The sequence below is a fragment of the Chlorella variabilis genome, assembly GCF_000147415.1.
Source record: "Chlorella variabilis unplaced genomic scaffold CHLNCscaffold_2, whole genome shotgun sequence".
NCBI classification, from domain to species: domain Eukaryota; kingdom Viridiplantae; phylum Chlorophyta; class Trebouxiophyceae; order Chlorellales; family Chlorellaceae; genus Chlorella; species Chlorella variabilis.
The window spans coordinates 1,050,713-1,060,436 of NW_005435086.1; the positions used below are offsets into that span (position 1 = coordinate 1,050,713).

At 68.5% G+C, this 9,724-nt stretch overlaps 1 protein-coding gene across 1 annotated transcript; it reads left to right on the plus strand.

The window, feature by feature from the left end:
- Nucleotides 1-2,926: 2,926 nt before the first annotated feature.
- On the plus strand, nt 2,927-7,220 carry CHLNCDRAFT_14815 (hypothetical protein; the record flags this gene model as incomplete). Its single annotated transcript, XM_005851111.1, has 2 exons — nt 2,927-3,016; nt 6,996-7,220. Coding segments are annotated over 2 exons (315 nt in total), but the record flags the coding sequence as incomplete, so codon positions are not given.
- Between the last annotated feature and the right edge of the window lie 2,504 nt (nt 7,221-9,724).

The following is a 9,724-nucleotide window of genomic DNA, read 5'->3' on the forward strand; positions in this document are numbered from 1 at the left end:
GAAGCAGACCGAGTGAAGAGCAGGTGGGCTGGCGGGGGCAGGCGGGGGCGCGGGACCCATCCGGGCGGAGGCCGTGCTGCAAGGTGCCGCGGCCCTGCTGCAACGCCCGCACAAATGGGCTTGACGGCATCCTTCTCTCTCTCTCTCACACACACACACACACACACACACTCACAGGCACACTGTACCCTCTCCCCCCCTCTCTGGCTGCAGTACGATGCCGCCAACCGGCGGCGGCGCGAGCTGGCCGAGCGCGACCAGCGCTGGCTGGCCCAGCTGTCGCGCCCCACGCGCGTGGCGTACAGGCAAGCGCCAGGGGGCGGGCAGGCATTGGGCTGCGCACTGCGGCCAGCAGCTGTATGCTTCATGCCATGCCGCCTCCCCCCTTTTACCATGCCCGGTTGTCCTGCCGGCTCGGTACAAGGGCACCGGTTCCAGCCAGCCTCCTGCCCTGCCCTGCCCTGCCTGCCTGCCCCTGCTGCAGCAACAGCTCCATCACGCTGGATGTCGACCGCGGCAAGACCAGCCGCCTGTCAGACTTCAAGCACGACAGGGTGAGCAGGCGGCCGTGTGTGAGGGTTGGGTTGGGTGTTGCGCTCAGCTGGTGTGGTGGCGTGCAGCGTGGGATGGTGTGGCGTGGTGCGGTGAATGGGGCTCTTCCTCCTGCAGCACCAGGCACACCCATACCACGCACCTGTGGCGCCCTGCCCTTCCACCCTCCCTGCAGCCTCCCGACTGCTTCTACTGGGAGCTGCAGTACCGCGCCGTCATCCCCGGCCAGCAGCCGGGCGAGTGGGAGGAGGTGGAAGTGCGCAACGGTCTGATGCGGGTGGAGGTTGGCGGCCTGATGCCAGGCACCAAGTATGCATTCAGGTGAGCGTCGGCGGTACGGCGGTACAGAGCGGTAGTGCGCGGGGGCGGGGCGGCCAGGCAGGGCCATGCAGGGCAGGGCCGGCGGCGGCGCTGACATGGCGTCCTGTGTGTGTTGTGCCGCCCACAACGTTTTCGCTGCCACCCTTTTTCCGCCCTGCCCGCCCCACCTGGCTGCAGGGTGCGGCCCTGCAAGCAGGAGGAGGGCGGCGAGGATGGGGGCGAGGGCGAGGGCGAGCAGGCTGCTGTGGGGGAGTGGAGCGTGGAGGCGCTGTATGCCACAAGCGGCGTGGCACCGCAGGCGGCTGGCGAGAAGGCGGCCGACGCTGCTGCCGTCGCCGCACCCGCGGGGCAGGGCAAGAAGAGCCTGCGCAAGGCCAAGCAGGCTGAGCGTGCCGAGGTGGACCGTGCGGTGGAGGAGCGGCGCGCGGCCGAGGCGGCGGCGGACGCGGAGCGGCGGCGCCAGGAGGAGGCTCGCAAGGAGAAGGCGAGGCAGAAGGTGATTGCACGCGCGCAGGCAGAGTACGAGCGCGAGGCGGAGTCGGCCAAGCGGCGGGCGCAGCGGGAGGCGGCTGGCAAAGCCGCGGCGGCCGCTCCAGCGGGCAAGGCGGCCGCCAGCCAGCCGGCGGCGCCCGCCGCCGCCAAGCGCACCAAGAGCGTGGGCAGCGAGCTGTCGGCGGCAGGCATGCAGCGGCAGCCCAGCGGCGCCAGCAGTGGCGGCGGCCTGAGCCGCAGCGCCAGCAGCGCCGCCGGCGGCGGCACCAAGCCGAAGCCGGCCGCTGCTGCCGCTGCGGCGGCGGCGGCGGCGCCTGCCAGCCCTGACCCCGAGCCCGAGCCCAGCAGCTCCGTGCCTCACGAGTTCCGCCTGCCCGCGGGATACCAGGCGGCTAGAGTGGCGTCATCAGGCGCCGGCAAGCCCACGCCGCCTCGCGACGCCTTTGCCGCCCAGCCCGCCATGCGCGCGCCCACCAGGCGGGAGCAGGTCCTGCGCGCAGCGGTGAGTGGCTGTCGAGCATCCAAATGCGCGCACCCCTGTCCCGTATGGCAGCCTGATCGACTCCCAACAACGGGGGCCCGGCGGGAAGCCGTGCAGCGGTGTACGCCGCCCTGCCGCACCCTGCCCGCCCTCCTCCCTCCCGCGCCCTGCCACACCTCCCTCCCATCCCCAGCCTGCCGCCCTTGCTGCCACACCACCCCCCTGCTCACTCCCCCCACCGCAGGACGCTTTGCCAGGGTCAGACCGCCCATCTGCGGCGGCGCTGGCGGCGGCGGCGGGCGGCGGCGGCGGCGGCGGCGGCGGCGCGCTGGCGCGCGAGGCGGCTGCCCACGGCATGGGGCTGGAGCAGTACCGCGCGTACCAGGAGGACCTGGCGCTGCAGGAGGCGATACAGGTGGGAAGGTGGCGGGAAGCAGCGGCAGGGTGTGTGTGGGTGTGTGGTCTGTGTACGTGAGATGGGTAGTTTCGGATGGCTTTCAGTTTTGGAAGCCGGCAGCGAGGCGAGGAAGCCTGCACGCCCCCGGGCAGCACGCCCCTGGCCGCCGCCATCCCCCCCTCTGCACCCACGCCTGCTGGCTGCCTGCTGCTGTGCCGTCCCTGTTTCGTGTGCAGATGAGCCTTGCGCTGGAGGAGAGCCGGCGCATGGCAGAAGAGTCTCGCCCCGCCCCCGAGGTGAGCCTGCAGGGCGGCGGCAGCGGCAGTCGTGGCGGCAGTACCACCAGCAGCAGTCGTGGCGGCAGCAGCACCAGCAGTCGTGGCCACAGCAGCATCAGCAGTCGTGGCAGCAGCAGCAGCAGCAGCAGCAGCAGCAGGAGGGGAGGGAGGAGCTGCGGAGCCTCCCCAGTGTGTAGGGAGGGAGGGATGCACGGCGAGGGCCCCGCCTGCCTGGCCTGCCGCTGCCTCTGCCCCTGCCCCTCTGCCCCTACCCCTGCCCGCTGCCTTACCCTGCCTTCCTGTCTGCCCGCCTTCCCCGCCTGCCAGGGTTCGGATGCCTCCCAGTTCCCCTCCCTGGCCACCCAGCCACTCAAACCCAAGCCCGTCGCCCCCACAGCGTCGCAGCCGGCGCCGCCGCCCCCAGGGCCACGCCCTGGGTCGGGCAACGGCCCGCCGCCGCCGCCGCCGCCGGGCCCCCGCCCCGCATCGGGCGGCGTGCAGGTGGCGCCGCCGCCGCCGCCGCCCCGGCCGGCATCTCGCGAAGGGCAGGCGGCGGCGGCGGTGCTGGTGGCAGCTCGCCCGCAGTCTGGCGGGCGCGGCGAGGGCGCGCTGGCCGCCGCGGGCCGCGGCAAGGGCCTGGGCAAAGCCAAGGGCGGCCGCGGCAAGGCCGCGCCTGCGCCGTACCCCGATGCCGAACCGCAGGAGCCAGCCCCCACGCAGCAGCAGCAGCAGCAGCAGCAGCAGCAGCAGCTTCTGGGTGCCGCCGCCGCTGCCGGCAGGCTTCCTGCCCGCCAGGAGCGGCAGCGTTGCCAGCGTTGCCAGCGTTGCCAGCGGGGAGCGCTCCGGGCGGCGCGTCAGGACCGGCTTCCAGGCATACGCGCCGCCACCTTCCCGCGGCAGCCAGCACGCAGCTGCCTCTGGCCCCGCTGACGTTGAAGGTACCGACGACTTGAGCGCGGCCAACGGCGGGCACGAGGCGCCGCCACCGCAAGCATCCCACAAAGCTGCAGCCAAGCCTGGCAAGGGCAGGCAGGCCAAGCGCGCCGCCGCGAGGGCCGCGGCATCTGCCGAGGAGGCAGTCCAGGAGTCGGCGGCGGCCATGCCACCGCAGCCACACCACGGCTCTGCGGCAGTGGGGCACAGCCATGCCGACGGCTCTGGCGTCACTCCCGCTGGCAGCCTTGCCGCCGGCGGGCTGCTGCCGCTGCCGCTGCCGCCGCACGCGGAGCAGGCGGCGCCGCAGCAGTACCATGTGCCGCGGGCGCGGGAGGAGGCGGCGCCGCCGCCTCAGCACTATGCCTCGAGCGGCGACCACTACCAGCAGCACGCACAGTACCAGGGTGCAGCGCAGTACCAACCTCCGCCTCAATCCTTTGAGTACCAGGCACAGCCAGCTTCCTCGCAGTACCAGATGCAGTACCAGCCCCAGCAGCAGCCTGTGGCAGTTCAGTTCCATGCTGGCCCGCTGCAGCGCTCCCAGGGCCAGCCTCACCAGCAGGCTCAGCAGGCCCCCCAGCAGCCACAGGGACAGTACTACCAGCAGCAGGCCTACAGCGGCCAGCAGGGGCAGGAGCAGCCCCAGTACAGCGGCCAGGAGCGGAACAGCTCCTACAGCCAGCCCCACCAGGCTTACAGCGACCAGCGGTACAGCCAGCAGTACACGTACACCCAGCCCCAGCCCCAGCAGGCGTACGGCGGGCGGCAGGCGCCCCAGCAGGCGTACGGCCAGCAGACGCCGCTGCTGCAGCAGTACACGTACAGCGACCAGCAGTACGGCTACCACCAGCCCGAGGTGGCGGTGGCGGCACACAAGGTGTCACCTGAGGCCGTCTCTGCTGGCATGCCGCCACCTTCCGATGGCGGCGCCTACCAGGCGGCCGGCGGCTACGGTTACACCGCCGCGCAGCCCCACACACCCGCCACGCTGCCGCCGGCTCCTGTGCAGCGCGTGCGGTCCACAGGCGGCTACCGCCCGCTGCTGCACGCCAAGGCTGGCAACGCGTACGCCCCCCCGCTGGAGTCGACACAGGCGGGCAACGGCAGTGGCACGACAGTGTCAGGCGGCACTCTGGCGGGCGCCATGCCTGCTTACCTGTTCCCGTCCTAGCATGCAGCATTGCGGCACTGCCACTCGAGCCGCCACCGCCACCACCCGCTCGCTCACCAGCCTGCTGGGCCCCATGGCCCGACATGATTCTGCTGTGCATTCGTGTGTCTGTTGCATCTGCACCCTGTTCTGAATGCATGCATCTGTTGTAAGACCAGCCACAACAGCAACAAAATTTGAGCTCTGTCTGCTGCGGCGGCCGACACGTCAGCGGCTTGCCATTCTGACCAAGACGCGGCATGGGCAATATCGCTTCCCATTGATAATGGACCGCTGCGGATCCACCTCCATCAACATTTCTGGTTCTACGCCCTGACAGATCAGTGCGACGGGCCTGCTGAGGAAACACAAGGGCAAGGGTTGTTCCTTCACCTTCTTCCTGCACGTCCACAACCTCACATGGACATCCACCGCCGGCAGCGTGTGCGTGCGCTATGAGCGGGGCTCTCACAGCGGGGCGACTCGGGCGGCAGCGCCTGCCGGGCCCCGCAGCGGGGGCCTGGCCACCTACGTCTTCGAAGAACAGATGCTCCCTGAGCTGTCGGCTACCCTCTACCAGGTGCCTGCCGCCGTCGCTGCCAGGCGGCGGACTACCGGTGCCTGGCTGCCAGCCCAGGCGGCGCGCCGCCGCGGCGTGGCCGCTGCCGCGGTGCACCACCTCTTCCATTGTTCAAGGTGTTCCATGGTGGCGCACCTGCACTGGAGCAGAGCAAGATGGGTGGAGGCGTGAACAGCGGCGAGCGACGGGCGGCACGCAGGCGGCCACAAACTGGCGGGTGCTGGCGGCGTGCGTTGGCGAGCCAGGCGCGCCCGAGCGCGCCGGAGCCCGCTGCCGTGCGGAGAGCCAGCTACTGCTTAGGATCGAACGAAACTGGCGCGCAGGTGCCCAATTGTGCAGCTCCCACGGGTGTCTCTCTGTATCCGCTGCAGCGCGCTGCTGCGCCCTTCTCTATTGGTCAAATCGAGCAGACCCCGTGTCTTTAGCAACCCTCTGCATACTTGAGAGGCCACAGGCAACACAGTGCTTACGCACGCCCCCAGCATCCCTATCTCCTGCGTTCCGCCTCCCCGGGCGCACCCTGCTGGCTCCCAAACCCCTCCAGCACAAGTACTTGGGCTCTGGGCCGCAAGGCCCGGCGGTGTCAGAAGGTTGGAGGCACCCATGCAGGCTGTCGTGCGCTCCCTCCCTCACCCTGGCCTAGCTGCGGCGCCAACGGCACGCCACCAAGGGGCATGGCCTTCGGCTGCCGGCGGCTGGTTCTCCAGACCACCTGCGGCTGGTGCGGCAGCGACGAGGGTGACGCCGGCAGCGGCCAAGCTGCAGCTGCACAGGCAGCGGCAGCGCCTGCGGCATACTGCGGCGTGCTCCAGTGAGAAGGAGCGGGAGGGCTCTGAGGAGCAGGGCAGGTAAGGTTTCAGCCAGCCTGAGCTTGGTGTTTGGTTGCCGGTTGCTTGCCGCTGTTGCCTGCCGCTGTGCCAGTCGAGCACAGTGCCTCCGCCGTTACTGTCATCTCACTGGTTGTACGTTGCAGGGGAGAGACGGCGCGAGAGCGCTTTCGACAGCCTGGAAGCGGTGGGGAGGAGCCCACCACCATGGCACAGTGAGCTTGCTCGATGCGTTGCACGGGAAGCTGAGTCTGCCGCACCTTTACCTCGCGACGACATACTTGCTGACCTGTGCATGCCCTGTCTGCAGTATTGACGAGCCCCCAGAGGGTGAGACCCTTGTGCTGAGGGAGGACGAGGTGCAACGCACGTAAGTGGTGCCCCCGCAGAGCGCCTGCCTCTCGTTTTTGTTGATGGACGCAATCGTGTGGCGCATCAGAGGGGGCTGCAGTTTGGGTGGATTGTCTGCGGTCTGCTGCTCCATTGCAAAGACCCTTGCGCCTGACGGGCCCCTGCCTGTTTCTGCCTGCTGCTGCAGCGCTGGAGAGCCGATGCCGGGCGGAGGCGTTGGCTTTGGACACGAGACGGAGCTGGCGGCAGCTGCACCGCCTCCACCTAGGGAACCCAGCCCAACAAGCCAGGGCGGCGAGCTGCTCATGAGGTGTGTGCGGGCTAAACACAGCTTGTAGGTTGTTGGTTGGTGCAGCCGAGATGCGTGGGAGTTGTGCAGCAGGGCTGGCAGGGGGCGCCCCGAATTTGGAAGGCCATGCTTATAAATTGAAGCTTACCTTGCAGACTGCGTGGTTGTGTTGAGCACTGCGCCGGCGGTGGGGCTGCATGCTGGTGCCTAGCGCTGCGCAGAACCGAGGCAGTTCCTCGTAACCTCACCATTAACGTGCCCTGGCCCTTCGTTCGTGTGTGCAGCGAGGGCGTGGCCAATGCGCTGATGGAGCAGTTAGGCCAGATTACCCAGAGGCTGAGCAGGATGGTGACACAGGACGCCCTGGAGCACGTCCTGGACCAGAGGCTGAGCGGGATGGTGACGATGGATGCCCTGGACCAGAGGCTGAGCGGGATGGTGACACAGGATGCCCTGGGGCACGCCCTGGACCAGAGGCTGAGCGGGATGGTGACACAGGATGCCCTGGACCAGAGGCTGAGCGGGATGGTGACACAGGATGCCCTGGACCAGAGCCTGACCCCGGTGCACAAGCAGCTTGCGGCTCTCGCGCGCGCCACAGGCGCGAATGCCGAGTCTCTGGCTCGCGCGAGCTTTGGGTTTGACAGCCTGGCAGGATACTGGCCAGGCTGTCAAGTCACTGACGGTGAGCGACAGGCTGGGGCAGCCCCCAACAGCAAGGCAGCATTGCACTGCCTGCTATGCGCCTGCCTGGCCCCTGGCCGCTCCCCTTGCCATGCAACATCATCTGCGGTTTGGTTGTGCTTTGCCAGCATGTGGGCGCAGCCCCGGCGTCTGCTTGATACCTGAGTTTGGGCCTTGCCCGTTTCGGGTCCACCGAAGCAAGCTGCGCTCCACGCTGTGCTGCGCACGCTCCCCCTCGCGCTTCCTGCGCAGTGCACGGCCTGCTCGCCATTGCGAGCTGCGACCGCTACCCGGCCAACGAGGATGCTGTGCTGGATGCTGTGCTGAAAGGGCACTGTGGCTTCTTCGCGCTGCGGCAGATGGTGCTGCGCGCACTGGAGGTGAGCAAGGTTCTTGGGGCAGGCTCGGGCGTCGGCAAGGTGCTTTGCAGGAAGCGGCAAGGAGCTGCATGCTGCATGTCTGTTTCAGTGTGTGAACACTCCCGGGACGGCGTGCACGGGGGTGAACGCTGCGCCGTGCCCATCTTGCTGCAGGCGCAGGAGCCGCAGATGCGCAGCCTCGCGTCCCAGTTTGGGCAAGGCAGCGGTGCTGCGTGGTGGCAGGCGGAGGGGCTTCGCTGGGGTGAGGTAAGCTTGGCGACTCTTCGGCCCGCATGTATGCACTAGCCCGCTCAAGAAGGCAGAGCCATGCATGCTTGATTGCCTGCTCCCTGGTCTGTGTGCGTGCCAGCTGGCTCTTCCACCTGCATGCCCACCTGCATGTTCACGCCGTGCACCTGGGGTGACACATGCCAGTTGGCGCTGTGATGCTGCAGGTGCAGGCGCTCCTTCTGGAGCAGCCGAACGGCGCGGGCGAGGGTGCGCGGTGGTGGCGCGCGTTTGTGTCCACCCTGCAGGAGTACTGCACCAGTGAGGCACATAGGGCTTTTGTGGGGGTAGGGAAGTGTGTGGGTTATGCTTGCTGGGCGGGGCAGGTTATGTGCAAGTGCTATTCACTTTGTGCCCCGAACTTGCCTCTGGCATACGTACCGACGTGCCTGCTTCTGACAGGGTGCACCCACCCTCCTGGTTGCCCCCGCCTTGCAGAGGCCGCCACGGCAAGCGACGCCCCACCCAGCGGCAGCGCCGGCCTGCGCAACTTCCTGCTGAAGCAGCGGCGAGATGCATGCGCCCCCGTCGTGATGCTAGTTGCGGTGCTGGCGGCTGGCCAGCTTCGCACCTCGCTGGATTTTTATGGCGAGCCGCGCCTGGCAGTGCAGGACGGCGTGGCCGCCGTGGAGGTGATGGAAGCGAAAGCCAGCAAGAAGGGTGCGTCTGCTGCTGCTTATGGTGCGTGCCACCGTCGCTCTGCCTGCTGCTGGCGTCGTCACTGTGTGGACTGTCGTGACCGTCCTGCCGCTCCCGGTGTTGCTGCCTGCATGCCGTCCAAGCGCGCCTCTGCGCCTTGCATGCCACCACCACCTGTCTGCGCTGTGCAGGGCTGTCCAAGGCGCGGCAGCAGCTGCAGCTGGCCGGCAAGGTGATGGTGTGGCTGCTGCACGTGGCCAACCCCAAGCTGCTGGAAGCCACCCAGCCCAACCAGCTGCAGGTGCGCGGCGTCATCGCCGTGCAGGGGCCACTGCCTGCTGAGGAGCGGCAGGACTGGGAGCAGGATGTGGAGGTCGGCTGCCCCGGCCTGGACGCCACCATGCGTCTGGACGTTTGGATGTATTAGACAGCGCGCAACAGCAGCGCGCCTCTGCCGGGCTGCCAGCGCTCCAGTCGGGGGGGTGGCCCGCCACCTAGGCCGCCGCTCTGGACCACCCTGCTCTCCTTTCCGCTCCCCCTGCGCGCTCATCTCCATGCCTCTGCGCAACCCTTGTGCCATGTTCCTTTTTCCCCTTTTTCCCCCGCCTCCAGCAGCTGCCTGGACGTGTACAGTACCCCCCCAGCACCTTCCAATTTTTTGCATCTCGTGCCCGCGTGTGTGTGCCGCTGCACTTGTCTGCGCAGCAGAAGCGGCAGAGCTGCCGGGCTGCCAGCGCTCCAGTTGGGGGACCGCTACCAAGGCCGCAGCTCTGGACCACCCTGCTCTCCTTTTCGCTCCCCCTGCGCACTCTCTCCATGCCTCTGCAAAACCCTTGTGCCATGTTCCTTTTTCGCCTTTTTCTCCAGCAGCTTCCTGGATGTGTACAGTACCCTCCCAGCACCTTGAATTCTTTTGCCTCTCGTGCCCGTGTGTATGAGCCACTGGGCTTGTCTGCGATCTCTGCGCTCTGCATGTCTGCGCTCTGGGTATCTCCCCCTCGCAAGTGGCACCAGCTGCCGCGTTCTGTGCCCCCCTCTCCAATGTGCACTGCACCGCTCGCTGCCACCGCCACCACCCGCTCGCTCACCAGCCTGCTGGG